Source organism: Netta rufina, assembly GCF_964035555.1.
Source record: "Netta rufina genome assembly, chromosome: 2".
In the NCBI taxonomy this organism is placed as follows: domain Eukaryota; kingdom Metazoa; phylum Chordata; class Aves; order Anseriformes; family Anatidae; genus Netta; species Netta rufina.
The window spans coordinates 94404195-94424398 of NC_140124.1; the positions used below are offsets into that span (position 1 = coordinate 94404195).

The 20204-nt window shown below is 37.2% G+C and overlaps 1 protein-coding gene across 1 annotated transcript in view; it reads left to right on the forward strand.

The window, feature by feature from the left end:
• Positions 1-20204, forward strand: part of GABBR2 (gamma-aminobutyric acid type B receptor subunit 2) — a gene marked incomplete at both ends in the record, with an annotated part of 491928 nt that overhangs the window by 101299 nt on the left and 370425 nt on the right. The window contains one exon of the mRNA XM_084306998.1: positions 7708-7845. Within this exon, the coding sequence (XP_084163124.1) occupies positions 7708-7845 (138 nt within the window). The remainder of the gene's footprint in view (positions 1-7707; positions 7846-20204) is intronic.

Sequence of the window (20204 nt, forward strand, 5' to 3'; positions counted from 1 at the left end):
TTATATACTAGAGGAACTACTAAAGAGAGAGAAAATATAAGCCATATTAAAGATAATAAAATTAAAAAAAAAAAAAAAAGATAAACAGGGAAAAAGAGAAACTGCATATACTCCTTGTATAAAGACAGACGGGAAGTTTTTGTTTATCTTGCTGGATGGATTCAGCTCTCAAATAGTAGTGAACTAAGAAAAAGAAAATAATATTGAGCAAGAAGCCAAACCCTCACAAGTTGTTTAGGTCCCTAGAAAAAAATGGCAACAGAAGAGTTGTCACCATTGCTGTGAAATCAGTAATTTACGAAGAGACAGGCAGTACCAGAGATGGAATACAAGATGTTAAATGGGATGCTAAACACCAGTAGCGTAGTGGTGACACTTCGAAACTTCGAAAACTAGTCCCTGTATAGCAGGCAGGATCAGATAAAGAAGTTGCTAGGGAAAGTTGCGAAGTGTGGCTAACAAAAAAGTGTCAAGCTGAGAAGGTTAATTCAGTGGGAAATATTTCATTGAATTAAGTCCTCCTCTGCTGTAACCACTTCTTCTATACCAAAATGAAATCTAACTGCTAGTAGTTGAAGTTAAAAGATGATAGAGAAATCATATATAGAAGAACCTGCAATTTGGGATGAATTGGCTGCAGTTTTGAGGTAGAAAAGTCTGGTGTTGTTGGGGGGTGATATTTTTGTTTCAAATGCAGAAACGAATGGCTATTAGACCACTGAATGGCGATCAGACCAAGAAGTGGTATTGGTATTCTCCATTCTTGACTTCAGCAAGGCTTTTGACACCGTCTCCCACAGCATTCTCCTCAAGAAACTGGCTGCTCTTGGCTTAGACTGGCGCACGCTTCGTTGGGTTAGAAACTGGCTGGATAGCCGGGCCCAAAGAGTCGTGGTGAATGGAGCCAAGTCCAGTTGGAGGCCAGTCACTAGTGGCGTCCCCCAGGGCTCGGTGCTGGGGCCGGTCCTCTTTAATATCTTCATCGATGATCTGGACGAGGGCATCGAGTGCACCCTCAGTAAGTTTGCAGATGACACCAAGTTAGGTGCGTGTGTCGATCTGCTTGAGGGTAGGAAAGCTCTGCAGGAGGATCTGGATAGGCTGCACCGATGGGCTGAGGTCAACTGCATGAAGTTCAACAAGGCCAAGTGCCGGGTCCTGAACCTGGGGCGCAATAACCCCAAGCAGAGCTACAGGCTGGGAGAGGAATGGTTGGAGAGCTGCCAGGCAGAGAAGGACCTGGGAGTGATGGTGGATAGTCGGCTGAATATGAGCCAGCAGTGTGCTCAGGTGGCCAAGAAGGCCAATCGCATCCTGGCTTGTATCAGGAACAGTGTGGCCAGCAGGGCTAGGGAGGTGATCGTCCCCCTGTACTCAGCTCTGGTGAGGCCGCACCTCGAGTACTGTGTTCAGTTTTGGGCCCCTCGCTACAAGAAGGACATTGAGGTGCTTGAGCAGGTGCAGAGAAGGGCGACAAAGCTGGTGAGGGGCCTGGAGAACAAGTCCTACAAGGAGCGGCTGAGGGAGCTGGGCTTGTTCAGCCTGGAGAAGAGGAGGCTCAGGGGCGACCTTATCGCTCTTTATAGGTACCTCAAGGGAGGCTGTAGCGAGGTGGGGGTTGGCCTGTTTTCACACGTGCCTGGTGACAGGACGAGGGGGAATGGGCTTAAGTTGAGCCAGGGGAGTTTTAGGTTAGATGTTAGGAAGAACTTCTTCACTGAAAGGGTTGTGAGGCATTGGAACAGGCTGCCCAGGGAAGTGGTGGAGTCACCATCCCTGGAAGTCTTTAAAAGACGTTTAGATGTAGAGCTTAGGGATATGGTTTAGTGGGGACTGCTAGCGTTAGGTCAGAGGTTGGACTCGATGATCTTGAGGTCTCTTCCAACCTAGAAATTCTGTGATTCTGTGATTGTACTGGATAAGATGATCAGCAGAGCATGTAAGGACAGGGCAAGCACTTAATTGTAAGTTCTCAGAATAATATACTAGCCACCAATGATTTGTGATTCAAGAGTTTTCTAAGAAAATCATTGACTCTATAATTTTTTGTTTGTTTTTTTGAACTCATCCAATTTCTTTTCATGTATTTGTGGACTTAAAATATTCATAACACCTGATGGCAAGATGTTCCACTCCTACTTACCGTGGCATGAAGAAATTTAGAACAAATAAAAGGAAGCTGTTTTTCCTTTGGTGGTTAATTACATAGTCACAGGATGTTGTTGATATCAAAGTGTTGGTTTCAAGAGCCATTGAACAAATTTATGGAAGGAAAATCCAGCTAGAGTGATTAAATGCAAAAACAGAACTTCTGACTCTGAAAGTTCGTAAGTTGCAAATACCTGAAAACCAAGAGGATACCTTAGGAGAAGTATGCCCTGCCCATAAATCCAGGTACAGAATGTTAATCTGATTTATCTCTGTTATAGCTCAGATCAGTTTCCATATGTTCTTCACTGAATTGTCAGTATTGCTTAATGACCTTAAAATTGAAAGAAAAACAAATGGAAATCATTTTGTTGTTCTCATTCCTTAGCTCCTTCCACACTGATAGTCTAATGTAGAGTTAGTTTCTGAGCAAGATTTTGTAAAGTGTAGGAAAACTTCTTTGTACCTCTGTTCTCTCTGTTCAAGTGGGTCTTATCAGGTATTTATGAGCATGTCCTTCTCTCTCTGATGATATTAGCACAGAGTGCTGCTGAAAGCTCTCATGTCGCTTGAAAAAGTTTGATATATCCATATGCAGATGACAGCTGTAGGTTATTCCTTCTCACCATAAGGGATATCTATCCTTCAGTATCTCAACAGATACCAAAACAGTTCCTTGGGTTTCATTTTGCTCAGACAACTAGAGTTGTGCCAGAATGTAGCTAACTGAGAAACAGCTGGGCATAGTTATCCAATAGCTAAAAATCTAAATATAATCATGCATCTGAACAGTGCATCAATTCACAAAAGTTCTTATTGTTGCTTGTAAAACTGCAGATTTAACTAGATCCATCAAATTACAGGTACCAGCTCTCTTGCTAGTCCTGTAATTACTCAGACCTGTCAGTGCCATAGGAGTCAGAAAACTTCATGCATCAATTCCACAGAAATTCTCATTCTCTGCATTGAGGATTAACTCTGTGTCACTCATGTGGCCCTGAGGGTTTGAGAGTACACCCATTCACTAGCCGCCAGACAGCCCTCCTGACAGCCAGCAACCCTCAGAGGTTGGTTCAGCTTCTTCTGATTTCAGTGTTGTGCTCTTCATACAGCCCTGCGCAGCAGAGAGGAAGGATGACCTGCTACTGTTTGGGTAAACTAGAAGGTCTCACTCATGTTTTCAGCTGCTGTGCTGTCCTCTCCAGAGAGGTTTCTTATCCCTGTGCATCTGTTACCCTTCAGGCAGTACTTTCTCCCTGTTTGTTCTGATTCCTTTCTTGATAGATGATGATTGTCTTTATTTGTCAGCCTTTCCTTCAAAGAGGATTCAGAAAGGTCAGCACTTCAATCCCTAAACTCATTCAACTCCTTTCTTATGCGGCAGTTCATCTAGCTATTTTTCATAATTAAAATAAGTAGTCCTGCTTTCTTCAAAATGGACTTTGTGAGGCATCATCTGTGATATTAATAAGTCTTTGTCTCAATGAGAAGTTGAGACAACTCACACATCTCTGCTTGGTGATTTCCTGGTGTGACTTGTGCATGCAATCTCTACCAAGCCATTGTGTTAAATGATGCATTTAATGTAATTATCCATTAAAAGTTTTGTTTGCTGTTTGTACATGGATTATTACTGGCTCCTGACTGAGGCTAAGCACAATAACTGATATGTTTGGGATGAGTAGCTCTCAGCCCCTTCCTCCAAAGAAAATTTTATCATGTACTAAATCACATGTATTTGAAGTTATAGTTATGGTACTAGATTTCTCTGACAAAATGCATTGCAGCCATCCTCAGTATCTCAACATGCAGTCAAGATCAACCACACGGTGTATCTGTCTCTTTTTATGTATGAGTCAAAAGTGAGCTGGCTGCAGTTCAACTCAGCAAAATAGAGATGTTAATGACAGTTTAATTGAAAGAGCAAAACTATCTAGCAAAAGCCACGTTGGCTCCTTTGAGTAGTATTTTTAATTGTTTAAGTGTTTGACTTTTTATGAGGGATTCTTTCCCCTTCATTGCTGTTAGTCATGCTCCAATTAATAACCAAGTCAGTTTCTTGTCATCTACATGTGACTTACCCTGTAGCCTCTGTTGTTTTTTTTTGTTTGTTTGTTTGTTTTTCCTAAGGATTTTAGTTCTTATGCAAGCTTTTGTTGTATTGTAATTAGATTGCTATGTAGCATTGCTCATGGATCTAGTTACCATCACTTGATGAGAACAACTCAAGAACTCATTTGGTTATAGGGTGGGCACTTCTGTGTTGCCTGATCTTTTTGTCCTTCAACAACCTCTTCCACAGTTAGGGATATATTAGGGTTTGGCAATAGATGATGATGAGCAGCAATAGGGTCTTCTGGGATCTCTGAAAAAGTGATGTTATAAGAGGGCTTTAGGAACTCACTAAGATGAATTTCCCATACTAAAGGCAGGAAGAAAGCTTTTCTAACTGCTTGTCTCTCTGTCTTAGTAGAGCTATTATCTTTATCTGAATGATTATTTTTTAATGCTTGTGACGGACTGTTCTGTTGCTTGGAGGAAAGAATGTTATATACAGTATATGTTGTGAAAAGTGACATTAAACAAATGTGAAAGTCTGCTTTCTTCCATCTCCATTGTTTTTCCTTTTGTTTCTGTCCAGCTTTTTGTCCATCCTCAGTTTTAAATCCTTTTTCTTCATTTCTGGGAAACATTTTGGACCATTTTTACAGTTTTGCTCAAGGAGCAGACTGACTCTTCTAATTAATTGTGGTGGCTTAAAAGGCAACATGGTAGGCTTGTAACTGAATCTCATTCAATAAAACCCCACACATACTTTGGACTGATCAGTAATATATCTCCGCAGTGCAAACCTTTATACTTTAGAAAAGACAAATAAAGCTTTCAGCATATCTTCCAAGGGGAAATGATGAGTGGCTGGAAGAGAGTTGTTTTCATGAAAGTGTCTTTATAAACATGCAGAGACCAAATAAATAAGAAAGAGGAACCCTGTTTATAATAGCAATCTGAACTTCCCAGCAAATTTACCCACTGCATATAGTGACTTTACTACAGTGAGAAAAAAATGTGTAGGCAAATAGTAGTTAAAGGATGCATAAAAGTTTTGTAAAGTAAAAGTAAATTTTAGTATGAAGTATACTTCAGATAACAGATTGTACATCTTTATCATTTAAAATACAGAATTTTATTTCTCCATAACTTCTTATACGTATACCTGCTTCATGGGCTACAGATTCCAACTGTTATTTTACTATCAACGTCCTTATTTCATATATGTATTCTTTTTAAACTTTTATTCAGTGAAACACTGAAAACATATGACATAGTGCAAAAATATGAATTATATTCTCTGTTTTTAAGTTGGTAAGAAAATCAAGTCAATAATCTCTTTTGCTGCAGGTTGAAATGGTGGGGTGAATGAGGGCAAAGATTTGGCTAAATGTCAGTTAAGTACAGTTTCTATATATTGTATTTAAATTTCTAGAGTCCTTGGTTGCTTATAGAAGTAAAGAATCACAGAATTGTCTAGGTTGGAAGAGACCTCGAGATCATCGAGTCCAACCTCTGACCTAACACTAACAAGTCCTACAATAAACCGTATCGCTAAGTTCAACATCTAAACGTCTTTTAAAGACCTCCAGGGATGGTGACTCCACCACTTCCCTGGGCAGCCCATTCCAATGTCTCACAACCCTCTCAGTAAAGAAGTTCTTCCTAATATCCAACCTAAAACACCCCTGGCGCAACTTTAGCCTGTTCCCCCTTGTCCTGTCACCAGGCACGTGGGAGAATAGACCAACCCCCACCTCACTACAGCCTCCTTTAATGTACTTATAAAGAACAATAAGGTCACCCCTGAGCCTCCTTTTCTCCAGGCTGAACAAACCCAGCTCCCTCAGCCGCTCCTCGTAGGACTTGTTCTCCAGACCCCTCAGTAGTAGAATATTTAGCTGCACTTGGAATAAAAAAATGATCTTTAAGTAGGGGGTGGAGGTGTAAGGACTCTGCCTGATCACAGTCTTGATTCCTACACATTATGAGCTTGCCAACGATCCATCAAACTGACAAGGGAGCCTCTGCCATACTGATTTTTTTTTCCTTTAATAAGAAAGAAAAAGTTGTTCTATATTATGCAATTTTAAACTCTGCAGCAATAACCTGTATCCTTCTGAATAAGAGGAATAATTCTATTCTGGCAAGTAGCATGCAAATAGAATACTTTTTCTTTTAGCATATTAATTCAGTAAGAAGATTAATATAAGCTTGCAAACTTCTTAGGCAAAATCTTTATTCTTTCAACAGAACGCAAAACAATTACTACTTGGATGCTGATAGTAAGTGAACTGTTTTATTGAATAGTTACAATGAAACATAGGACGTTGGTGTACAAAAAATAGTTCATGTAAAGATTATGAGGAAGAATTTGTAGAGGAGGGAAAAAAGGGCAGAGGATATTGTTTCAAAATGGGAGATAAAGAAGTGTCTGCTACTAGACAAGTGGTACCTACCATTAGAGCCCATTGGCAGGCTGACTTCCAGTACAGTTTGGAATCAAATTCTGAACTTCAGGTACATGTTTTATTAACACTGCTTCAAGCTCAGGAATTAAGATGGGACTACATAAATTCTTATGAATGATCAATACTACTCCAGTCAATGACTGATATTCAAATATTTTGTGATACTGACTCTTACTCTTTATTTCTATTGTCAGTCCTGGTCACAATTTATGGTATAGTTATTTAAAATTGAACAAATTAATGCAATTGGATAATAGCCAAACTAATTATCAGAAAACCCCAGAACAAGTCATGTTGAATGGGTCCTCAGAAAGTCATTTAGTCCAGTCTTCTGCTCAAAGCAGGGCAGGCTATTAGAGCAGACAAATTAATTCCTAGTATATTCTAGGAATACTCTTAGAATATTCTTTTGATATTTTTTGAAGGCTTTGTGTTGTCCTTCTAAATGACAGACTCTTTAGTATATATGTGTGTACACACATATGCGCGTGTATATGTATATATATATATATGTATGTATTTTGCACAGAGTGCTGAGCATGGACTTTAGGAACAAGTTTCTTAGGAGTCTTGTTAGAGATGGAACTTGCTTTACAAAGAGACACAATGGGTAATGTCAAATTTTCCTTCAACTATGAAAGTTCTGCTGACATCTAGTGTTACATTCCAAATTTTGCCTTGGGAAATGGTAGCTCTGAACGCAGAATAATTTCTCATTTATTTATTTATCTATTTTTATTCTTTGTCAAAAGATAATATCAAAATTCGGATGTCCCAGCTCTGCTTTGGAAGGAAGAAATAAGGGGTTTTAATGAAGTGAGGAGGGGCTTTCCTATTCTTTTACTGCAGCGTGTTAGGGGTCCAAGGCAGAGTGCACAAGTTATTCATGTCTGGGCCATAAGATATTATATGTTGTTCAATTTATACTGTGCAACCCCTCAAATTTATCCCTACCCAGTTGTTTATTACTTAGTTCATTAAGTTATTTGTGATGGTGAATATTTTCTCTCTCTTTTTTTTTTTTTTTTCTTTTCCCCAGTGTGACAATGCAAAAGGACTCAAAGCCTTCTATGATGCAATAAAATATGGACCTAATCATCTGATGGTTTTTGGTGGCGTATGTGCAACAGTTACTTCTATCATTGCTGAATCTCTAAAGGGATGGAATTTGGTTCAGGTAAGACAGGAAATAAATTATATTCAAATGCTGAATATTTTGTACATCTGTCTTTTTTAATTTAGAACCTTAGTGTTTGATGCTTTTTAAGCTTAACATTTTGTGTAATTAGTATACCACCATTCTGAAGGTCAGTGCAGTTGCATGTAAATAAAGACAGCCACTTTTATATAGTACTAGATTCCAAGGCAAGGCATTGTGCTCAAAATATTTGAGTGTGGGACAACAGTTGTTCATCTCAGAAGATCAATTAATTAAAATTAATTTGATGTATCTCAAAAAGCAACCTAAAAGTTCAGTCATGCTAGGTGAGCAAATCTCAGCTCTAAACAAGGTAGAGGAACTTGTCAGTCCTTAAACTATGGTACACTGGGGTCTTTACTCAGTCTCTACTCAATCATAATGCAATAATTCCTATTGACTTTAAAAGTGTTAGGAGTACATAAATTGTAAGTAGTAACTGTGCAAGAGTTTCAGTATTTGACTCAGAGAGCACATTTATTCCCAGCTGTTCTTTCTGACTTTCTCAAAGGTCAAGTTTTTGGAAAGGTTTCTTCTGCTGAGGAATCAGAATTTATTAATATTAATCTTTAAAATGCGGATGATAGCAGTATGATTTTCTTCATTTCTTCAGTCATCTGCCCAGTAATGATCTTGAGGTTGATAGCTGTTCAGGCAATGCAGGCAGCAAGTTTTGTTTTTCAGCTGTGGAAAAACCTCAGCGTCCTACTCAATATTTGTATTGCCCAAAGATATAATTTGTATCTTGCTTTATTAATATATATATATATATATAGATATATTGTGTAGCAGAGTGATAAAATAATAATATATAGCAATCACTTGAGGTTTCACTTACAAACAGATCCCTCTTTTCCACCTGGAATACTCACTGAGCAGAGTGCAGAATGAACAAATGAAGCATAATTAAGTTTGTGAAGAAGATGATGATCAGAGTACAAATGGGAAATTCTTAGGAGGATAATTAAAGTAGCTTGTTAACTGTGTTTGCAATGCTTGTCATATCAGACTTTTTTTTTTTTTTTTTTTTACGCTTCAGGATTATTTTTTTTCTGATGTGAAAAACATCAGTTCTACTATGGAAACAGAATAATAGAATATCTCTGGGGAGAGCTGGGAAAGGAAGGGAAAGCTTGAAACTATCATTTACCACTCTGTAAAAAATGGCCTAGTACATGGGCTATAATGAAATGTGTGGCTGGAGCCCTGTTATTTTGGAATTTGTCACATGGAACTTCCAGATGATGTAGCTTGTTTTAAGGAATGGGATTTCATTGTGCTAAATCCTTTTAATTTATGCTCAAGTTCTGCCTGCTAGAGCCTGAAAATCTTTTTTTTTTTTTTTTTAATGCAATTGCTCAGTCAATAAGTAAAGGCAATTAGAAAGCTCCTAGTTGCTTTTAAATGGCTGACTTTGTCAATATATGTGTTAACTTATATAATGATATGAAGCATTGCTACGAGACAGCATCTGTTTCTCTGTATTTAACAACTACAACTGTGACAAAATCCTAAATGTTATTAATGATACCAGTATATCAAGGGATTCTCTGTTGCTTGGGCTCAGTGTCCTGCAGGCACTAGATCAATCCTCACATGGCATAATTCCACTTTGTGGCAGGTTTTTATATATCGATTGAATGATGAAAGAACACAAGCGATAGTGTGGCTGGGGAGTGTGGTGAAGCTTAGTGGATGGTACAGCAAGAATGGAAACAGTTTGTGGAAGTGTCGTGTCACACAGAAACAGCAATATTTGTATCTGCAAATCAGTGTGTATGCATATATATATCAGCATATATCTGCAAAATATGATGTATAAGATAGTGGGAAAACGGAGTATAAATCCTTCCACTCCTCAGAATCCTCTGTCTTGAACATCTTTGATTAAATATGTAACTTGAATAGATGGAATAGACAAAAATCTGTAATTCTCGGTAGTGGAGAGATCATATTCAGCCTGAAAAAATACAGGACTGTCCTCCCTCCCTTAAAGCTTGAAAATTCACCTCAGAGAATCAGAGCAACCTCCCATAAATAGTTATGTAAATTTGTGATCATGCTAAAGTCATTCTGTGTTGCAATCTAGAAGAAGGAAAACAGTGTGTATAGACAAAACCTAAGGTGACATCGTACTGCTGAGTAGAGGATTTGCATTTGGATGTCTGACTCCATTGTTTTTCTCTGGTGCAGGCAGTCGTGAACACAGAGCTCTTAACCCTAGCAGGAACATTTGATTTGATCTGATTTACGCAGGTGTCCTGTGACTGTGCAAACTGATGACTGTCTTCCCTGCAAGAGAAATGCAGAATCCTGGGAGTACTGGGGAGAATAGGGAAGAAAAGAAGGACAACGGAACATTTACCTTAGCAAATCAGATACAAGGCCGATTGCCTGGAAAACTTTTCTAGAAGTCTTTTAGCCCTGAATTCCAGGTTTCTGTCTAACTGTTTTTCTTCCACTTGGGAGACTTTTTTTTCTCTCTCTCTTTTTTTTTTTTTTTTTTTTTTTTTCATTTCTGCCTCTTCCCTATTGTCTCCAGTAAAAAGTCTCCAAAAACAAGAAATCAAATAAAAGGCAAAAAGTACAAATGTGCTGGAAATTATTACATTGCCTTTCTTACTCAAACAATTCTATAATAGTGATGAGAGGAAGAAAAGGGAGATAATTTTCTGCAAGAGAGCTGTGGTCTGTACACTCCTTACTGTGTTCTGTTGATAAAGACAGTGTCTTTACTTCACTGTGTGAAGTACAGTGACTTTTGCTTCACTGATAAATTGAGTTCACTGGTGCCCCGCAACAGTGTGAAATAAGGGAGACTATCAGAGCTTAACAGTCTTAGTCTGAAGGTGCCTTGTTCTGTCTTGTTTTCATACTGTGTCTAAACAGAAGGTACTTTTCTTCTCCCATCTTGACAAATTTTGATTTACTTATAATCAGCAACAGAATGGGAGATTTTGTTCTCAACCGGCTGTCTTCAGCTGCTGGCTGATTCAATTATCTCTTACTGTAAAAAAAGTAATGATTTTTTAATGGTGCTCTTTGAATCTGTGGAAAAAGCAAGTTGTTTTAGACAGCAAATACTTATTTCATCCTTAATGACTTTCACTGAGATGTGCTAGGTGTCACAATCTGTTTCTGAACACACATTCTTAGAAGGAGAGGCACATATACCCATTCCTTAGCTTCTCAAACCTGGAAAATTGAGAGCTTCCCTGTGAGCCATTCCTGTGTGCCAGCAGTCATTACTTTGCTGAGTGACAGCCTGAACACAGGCTGGGGACTGCTGCTACGGCTTTGATCTCCCATCTGTGGTGTGCAATCAGTTTGAATCTTTGGCATTTTGCTTATAAAGTGCTAATACTATTCTCTGTATCTGGCAATGGGTCATAAAGGTTTGAAGGTGTAACATGGGGCATTTTCTTTGCTGTCAGGGAAATACTTCAGTATGAAATTCTTCAGCATTCATCTTATCTCCATTCCCTTTCAATGAGTATTTGAGGCCATTAAGCAGTGTAAAGAAGAATCACTGGCAATATCTGCACTACACTGAAAATGACTAGTTATGTATTTTATTTTATACACCAATACATTCCAGATAGTATCCAGGTTGTCCAAAATGGAGGAGATTGTTCATAATTCAGTCTTTCTCTTCTGTTTCAGGCTATCCATCAACTGTTTATCTTTCCATGTGAATTTCTTATGCTGTCAAAACTGTCTGGTTTGTTTAGACTGTTGTTTCACCTATTTTCCATTGTCATCTGTCACTTCTTGTTTCCCAATTGCCATCTTAACATAAGAATTTAAATGGGATGAGGATTTTGACCAAACTGGCCACCTCTCTCAATTTGTTGAACTACTTCTCCATTTTGGAGATTTTTCTTTTTCCTTTGTTGTGATGTTTACATTCTCTTACAGTCTGCTTCATTTATCTTTTCTGTCAACTCTGGAAATAAGCCTCTTCCAGAATCAGTATAAATATTACCCCTTCCTTGAAATATCCACCCTCCACATATTTAATGTAATCTAGTCATAACTGCTGGCTTCTAGACAGGTAACTGCTACAGGTCCAGTGATTAGATCATAATGACATTCACAACACAGAAACCTTGTTTAGGATTCAGAGTCTCATGTTGGAACATTTTCTGAGAAAACTGTAGGTACTCTAATCATGATGTATTGCTCACTTTGTGGGCTGGACTTCTGGCAGAAAAAAGAAGTCTCCTGTATTAACATGGGGCAGCTTCACATGTTAGAAAGGGAAACTCCTTTAGTTCTCTAGCTTGATGTCACGGAGTATTAAAGAGCCTACCCTGAGATTTGTTATATTATCACAGAAGTCCATAGGCATTCAAGATCCAATACCTGAATTGCCAGAAAGACAACTGATATTAATGAAAATCACTGATGCTCTTAGCTTTTAGTTTCCTTCTGAAACAAGACTGATGTGATTTTATTGTCAGTTCCTCCTGATAATTTCTGACCACTGTCCAACTGAAACCATATTTTAACAAAGAACTTCCCAAAGATTATTAGCCTCTACACATTTCTGCATAAAGGAACTGCTGGGGAGAGGGATCCAAATGAAGGAAAGGCTGTGACATGAGCATGGAGGTAACTGGGAGCCTGCCATTATATTTGTTGCTTCTTGTCCAGCTGCTGATTATGAGAATGTGACTGATTGCACTGAGAATTTTAAAAGCAGTGGAAAAAAGCAGAGAAAATGTGGACAAGTGGTAAAGAACAGAGGATTATGAAGCCGGATTTAAGGTGTTTTTGTGTGTAGAATTGTAGGACACTAGACAAAAACAGACTTTATTTGTTGGCTCTGTTACTCATTAAGGTACATGTTAATACAGCCTATAGCTAGTGTTTTTTAACACCTCCATAACACAAATCATCTCAGAGGTTTCTATGCTGCCCACTGAATCATATTTCTTCTTGTTAATGTCAGGATTTTCTAAATCCTCGTGCTTGTTACTTGGAGCTCTGGCATGGGCACATAAACATTTTGAAAAAAAAAAAAAAAATCACGTTCCTTGTCACGTTTGTTTCAGCACAGTGAGTTTGTGCTACTTTTGCCTTCACTGCACAATTTCTATGTATCATTAGTCTGAGCAATGAAAAGGGCATTTAAACTAGTCTTTGGCTAAGAAGATTAGCTACTTCTATCTATGAGATGCAGGTGGTCCCATTTGAACAGGCCAGTCTCCCATTGGAATATGACCCAGCACACCACAAAACTAGAGTCTTTGGCTTCTCAGCCCTCAGTTCACTATTATCATCATTTTTTTTTTTTGTTTTCTTTGCTTTCCTATTTTATCTCCTGGGATTGGAGGGATTTTGTAGACTTTCTTTGCTGGTGTTGTAATTTTAACAGGCAAAGTGTGCTAGGGAAAACACTTCTTGAGGACTTATGTAAGGTGCAAACCAGATGACATTCTGGTCCTGCTTTCGGGAGTTAGTTGTGCACATAAGGAAGTTTTACTTTCTTCATCATAGAAATGCCTGGGAGCTCCTGAACAGGAAGAAAACACAGCAGGACTGACCTTCAGGTAGAATTTCATGTGAAGATTCTCCTCATTTGAGAGAGGCTCTGTTGAATTTGGAGGGAGAGAGACCTTTTAGTTCTACAAATCCTCCCCTTGATACAAGTTGCCAGCAGGAGCTTTGCTGTTATTGACACAGCCCTCCTGAAGCTGTGTGGTTGCTGCTGGGGAAGAAAATGCATGGGGAGTTAGATCAGCAGTATCATGCCTCCTAATTAGGCTGTGTCTCTGTGGGTAGCACAGATGTGTACATGTGCAAGGTAGGATGGATTATGGCTTGGGAAGTTAGTTGTATATTCATCCTCAAACTTAGAGAAATTAATGTTGCTATACACCTGCGAGGACAAGCCCAGAGCAGAAGAATTAACTTAGTAGTGAAAGTTCTTTCTTTCCGATGTTGATTCCTGGTGCATTATTTCAGTTGTACCTCAGTGGAAACATTAGTCACTGTTAATCACAGAAATTTGTTTCATGAAGTTTAAATTGAAAATTTCAGAAAATTTCCAGACTGAGGTATGGTAAAAAGTGCATATCTTCTATAGCAGATGCCCTGCAAGATGTAGCAGGACCTTCCCTCCACTTCTTTCTGTCTTCTGTTTAAATGTATGAGACTGATTTACAGTGAGATGACTTGGCTTAATCTGGCTTTCTCTCAGTTTGAAATTGGCTTCTGTCCAGTATTCACTTAATTTAAATATGATTAGCTGTTCTTTTTGATCTCATTTGTCTTGTATTTCTACTGTTGGAGAGAACAGTAAATGACAGTGTACACTGTTTTTGCATTTGATCTAAAGTCAGCAAGTTCAGTTTGTTACATAAAATGTGAATGAAAGTATTTAAATGAAGTTCTAGAGTTAGGTCAAAGCTACCAAACTGATAATATCAGTTTGGTAATAATATCAAAGCTATCATACTGAACCTGTATTTTTATTCTAACTCTGACCTGCATGTTCTGAAGCAAAAAATATCTTTTTTATTAGTTTTGTTCTTCTTGTCTGTTTTTCCATATTCATTCATTCACGTTTGTTCAGTGTTGGATCAATAATGCAGATTAAATAGGTGATCGTCTAAAAAGTAAACAAAAATTTAAAAACTTGTTATGAAGCATACTGTTGAATAAATACCTCTTTTTTTTTTTTTTTAAATTCTTATTTCACTGAAATCCTGTTAGAAGATAGAAATACAGGATTTAAATTTTGAGCTAGTCACATATTACCTTTTCATTCAGTATAGAAAATTTGCCTATTTTCCTATTTCCGAGTCTGGATGAAAAAGGTGTCAGCAAAATGCATTTGCTGAGAATTTTGTTTCTGGAAAAACAAAAACAATTTTGTTTTTATATGAAGGTGTTTATTGATTTGTTCACATTCAGCTTATATGGTGAAGCCTGAATCATGTGTAAGTTCTAAATAATGTAAAATGTGTATGATCCATTCTACACAGATCTCATATTACTATTTTATTTATTTTATTTATTTGTCCTCTGTTAAATTTTTAATTTAAATGGGACTAAATTGAAAAAATTAGAAAAAGAATGTCTGTCTTAAATACTGCTTTAACAAAATTTTCAGGACAACTCTACTGTTATTCACATGTTTCACAGCAAATGCTTAAAAAAATCTGTGGTACAATAAAGTTGAGAAAATTTTGGAGATTCAGAAATGAGAGGTGATAATACTTGCCTTTTTTCCAAGATTCCCTGCTTAAGGGCAGTAGATTCTGAAGTCATTGACAAACAGTTACTAAACATCAGCTGGAATGCCTAACCCTTTGACAACTTGTGCTTAGAATTGCCGCAGCAGCAAAATACTTGTTATGTGTTTCTCCACAGATCTGGAAGTGCTTCATCTGCATTGCAGGTTGGCCACAAAATCACTTCTGCCAGCTGCTAGCAGCAGAGGAATATTTACCTCTCCCAGTTCAAACACTTTCAGAGTTCTTTCTATTAGCTCTTTATAATAGAGCTAATTAGAAAATTTCTGAAAAATCAGAGGAAGCAGCACGAGACCAAAGCAGGCTGGTCTGGAAGTGCCTGGGTCTCTGGCTCAGGGCTGCTCTCATGGGAGAGCCTCTCTGGTCCCAGGATGCCCATTGATGGTACTGGAAAAGCAGGGGTATTGTTTTGCTATGAAGTATCCCCTGCATTTGGGAAAACACATTTTATTCTGAATACATCAGATACTCCCTCTCCTCCAGATATTCTTTCCTTCAGTCTACATCGTCTCTCGAAGAAAAAGAAAGGGGTGGGACAAAAAAAACACACAAAAAAGCCATAACATATGAACATTGATGTTTTTTCTAAACATAAAATCTTGTTTTATTGCTAGCTCAATTAATTGGTAAAGTGTTTACAGCACCCAGTTTTGCATATTATCAGAGTATGGATTTTTTTACCTGTTTAACTTTTATCAGATTCTTGTGTCTTATTGCTTATCTTTGTTTTGGTTTTATTTCTTTCTATTTGGTAGTTTCTGTAAAAGACATTGGAGTCTTTTCTTGTGTGGTTTCCACAGCCCCTCAACTAGTGTGGACCTTCCAAATAGAATCTTGCTCAGTTACCAAAACGTTTCAGTATTGCCCCTTGCAGTCATTGCTGCAAGAGGTATTCTATCACATCCCCCTAGGGTGGTTTATTACCGCTTCCTGCTGCTTTTTCTGGAGGTGCTTCTGAGGAGATGCTTGGCTTTGATTGTATCTCTTCTTTCTCTCCTGCTCTCTGCCCTGATATGATAGACAGACCTAAGGTTTTCTTTGTTGGAAAATCAGCTTGTGTTTTGGCATCTTTGCTATGCTAGATGAGGCAGACTGTGATATATGCTGATTTATTTTCCAGGTCTGAGATATTTTTTTTCACTGTGCTTTTTCTAGTACTTTATATCTGTCTAGTACCTGTTTTCTGTATGGCTCAAGACACCGGACAGTAGTGCTACTAAATTTCCATCGAACCCATAGATGGTCAGTGTGTCTCCTCTTGAGTGTTTGTGGGAAAAGGACACATGATTTGTGGGGATATACCTGTGTGACACTAAAATCCCATTAACGATAATCTTGGATTCTGTTCTCAGTTTTGCTCAATTCTGTCAACCCTGTTGCATTGATACTTTAATCATATAGCTTTATTTTTTATTTTTTATTTTTTATTTTTTTTTACATTGTGACCCATAGATGTGGCTTAAAGTCTCCCATTGTTGAGTGGGAGCAACATTATAGTTTCTCAGCAATTGCACTATTACATTTTGAGATCACCTTTGCATTTTTCTCTGTATCTGACTTTACAAAAAACTTTTTTTTTTTTTTGTCTCTTATTTGAAAGCTAGCTTAGGGAAATCAGATGCTAATTGGTTGCCCATCTGTATATGATTCTTCTGCTTTGTAGTTTATAATGATTGAAAACTACCTTTCTTCCTAAAAATACAATATTTTTGTCACTTTTTAGTTGTGTCTTGACCATCAATGTTAATTTACTCAAAAATATTAAGATTGTACTATTGTATTTCTGTAATTATTGCAACATTTAAAATCCAAAAATCTAGTTTCCATCTTTGTTAACCACTGATCCCCCAAATATGGCCCATACCTAGAATTTCTGTAAAGCCAGAGTTGGTAATTTTGGTACGAGGTGTGCTGGAGTAACCGCTTTATTTTGTTTCTGAAAGGTAGCTTGGGTATGTTCTATAAGACTAGCTTGTTGACTTGTTTCTTAGTAGCTACCTTGGAAAACCCTGGGACTGCTTTCTGTCCAGTTCCTTTCACCAACTAACTCAAGGCAAAACTGGTATGAAAAAATGTATTGCTTTATGCCAATACTCCCACAATCTAATTTTGAAATTGAAATAAAATATTTCTGGCCTTTAAAAACAGAAAAAGCTTAATTATGTTCCATTGAAGAAGTAATAAATTGTTCATATGTTTATAGAAAAGTAAGATCTGAAGTACAAATCCTCTTATAATAGAGGCTGTTCAAAGGGCTTGATTCTCTAGTGCACTGTAGCGCTCTTGGTATATGATTCATCTGCGTTATGACCAGTATGGTATTTGTCTTAATTCTTGGTATCCTCAGTGCTCCATACCTCTAGAGTGATTCCTGGGGTACCATTCTAGAGCAGTACTTCTTGCTGCATGCTTTCCCCTGGCTCAGCTAAGTTTTAACCCATCTTGAGAAAAAAAATGGATAAACAAGGCATACTTGTGTTTTATTTGAAGTTAAAGTGATTTGGAAACACATTTATTTCCTTTAGCCTTAGTTATCACAGATATCAAAACCAGAATTTCAGTCAGGGAAAATAGTTATGATCATTGCAGCTTAAAAGCCCTAAAGCTTTGTTGGAAAAGCACTAACACATGCATACAAAATTGCTGCTGAAATAATCCATAGTTGGAGTAAGAAGGTTTGGTCCTAACATTACACTGAGAACAGGAATACATTACACAACTCTTCAGCTCAGACTTGTTCTGAGACATTTTCTTTGCCTTCTTATCACATTCGAGACTCATAACTGTAGAAAGCTTAAGTAACTGAGTCTAAACTTTTCCTTGAAGAATAATTCCAGAATAGTACCTTTCTTAACTGTCTTTGAGAAGCTCTTCCTGGCTCTCTGTGTTGTAATTTCTAACTGGAGTTACAAATCCAGATTTCATTTGATTTCTTCTCTTGCCTTGGTTTTGTTCATTTTTATGAAATGAATAGCCTGAGATTTCTGAGCTCTGTGTTAAATTATGTCACATTCTGTTCTTAATTCTCAAAGAAAAAGGAAAGCATTTCCCCACTGAAGTTCTGTCCTCATCTTTCTGTGTTTTGCTGAAGTCCATTAGACTATATGTTATCCGATGTACAGCATATCACAGGCTGATTAATAAGCTACAGAAGGATTTACAGCATAACCACTAAGAGCTTTGTTTGCTTTATGATACTACACTAAGCTAGGAAAGTTCTCTGGCTACTTATAATTAAGCTACTGTGAAGGTGCAATATGTATCAGGAGGTGGATTCATTATGTCAGTTTTCTTTCCAAAAGTAAAAAGATTAGTGGCACAGCTTCTGAAAGATTCATTCAAATCCTTCAATATTCAGATGCTGAAACAAGAAAATATATGGCTGGGGGAGTGAAAGATCTCCAACCAGGCAGTCTAAATTATTGCATGAAGTACTTTAGAGCTGTATTCATTATTAAACATTGCCATGTTGACACAAAGAAAGATTTAATTCGTTCTTTAAAACAGAGCAAGAAAGTTCTTTGTCATAACCATTTGGAAAATAAGAGCTTGTAAAAGATCTATGACAGTCTCAATTTGAAACAGTATACAATTAGAAATCAAAAGCTGTATGCTGCATTTTGCATTTGTAAACAAACTCCCAAACTAGATCCACTATTCTGTTTAAGAATTCTGTATTTGCAAGGAAAAAGTCAGTTCTGGGAAAGTGGGGTAGACTTGCATCATTCATAATAATGTTTTTGTTTCATTTTTCTTTGTTGCTGTTGTTGTTTTCTATAAAAACATAATCATGCTAAAGAGATTATTTTCCTAATGTCTATTGTTTAATTTAAAAGATCAATCCAAAGACTTGTTTAAGTAAGCAGATTTTTATTGATTATTTTTTGAAGACTCTAAATCCTACTGAGAAAAGCAGGGTGATTGAGCAAGCAATAGCAATCAGTATTATGTTTAGGTCTTGTTAACAAAATGAAAAGCAAATACTAAAGAAAGATGTGAAGACTACGGTTGGTGCTGATTGTTACAGGCTTATATATATTTACATATATAGACAGACATATTTAGAATTATCTAAAACTGTCTTCACTCCTGATGGCTCAGTTTACTGCTGATGGGGCAGTGTTACATTTCAGGTAAATGTGGTTGCATTTTCTTGCATTGTATCAGAATTAATTTTCAGTCAGGAATGTGGCTGACATGCCTAGGTGGGTGCTATGTATGCAGTTTTGTTTGACTTTTTTTTTTTTTCCTTTGACTTCCTACTCTCCAGCTGTTTTGGCCCTTCACCTGCAATATTCTGCTTGCTTATGAGAAGTTAAAAGATTAAAAAAAAAAAGTCTGATTTGCCAATCAGAAAGAGAAGGATAGATCAGGGAAAACAATAGCTTACCGTTGTATAAGGAGCCTGTATGTTATTTGTGTATAATGATAATGGTGATAAGAAATTTCCTGTGATCAGACCACTCTGGAAGAAATGTGTCTTCAAGCAAATTTGATTTTTCATCAGTGACCTTCATGAAATCTTTTCTGATACCTGTGTCTTAGCTAATGAAATTTAGTAATGTGGCAGTTGCCAAAACTGATATTGCTTCAAAATAACATTAACATTGATAATGAATTCTTTGAGTAGATAATGTAAAAAATCTTGTGACCAATGCAATTGTGTCCTTACTGTTGGAAGTCTTCCTGACAATGTGATAAAATTCTCTCTTTATGAGCTATGAGGCCCTAAGTTTCACTTCCTGACACATCCACCTTCATTGATCAAGACCTCAAGCTACAATTTTGGAACTATAATTATCATAGCCACCTTATGCATAGATTGCACTCAAGGTTGCACGAGGCATATATCCAATTATAAAATAAGGTCTCCCCTCGTAAAAGATGTCCCTGCACTAATTTGACATGTCTCCTATTCTCCTATTAATTTGTCTAACGGTTAGACCACAATAAGAGATGTATGAATTTGCTATTTACATTGTCTTAAAAGGTGTTCATTTATTTTTATTTTTATTTTTATTTTTATTTTTATTTTTATTTTTATTTTTATTTTTATTTTTATTTTTATTTAAACCA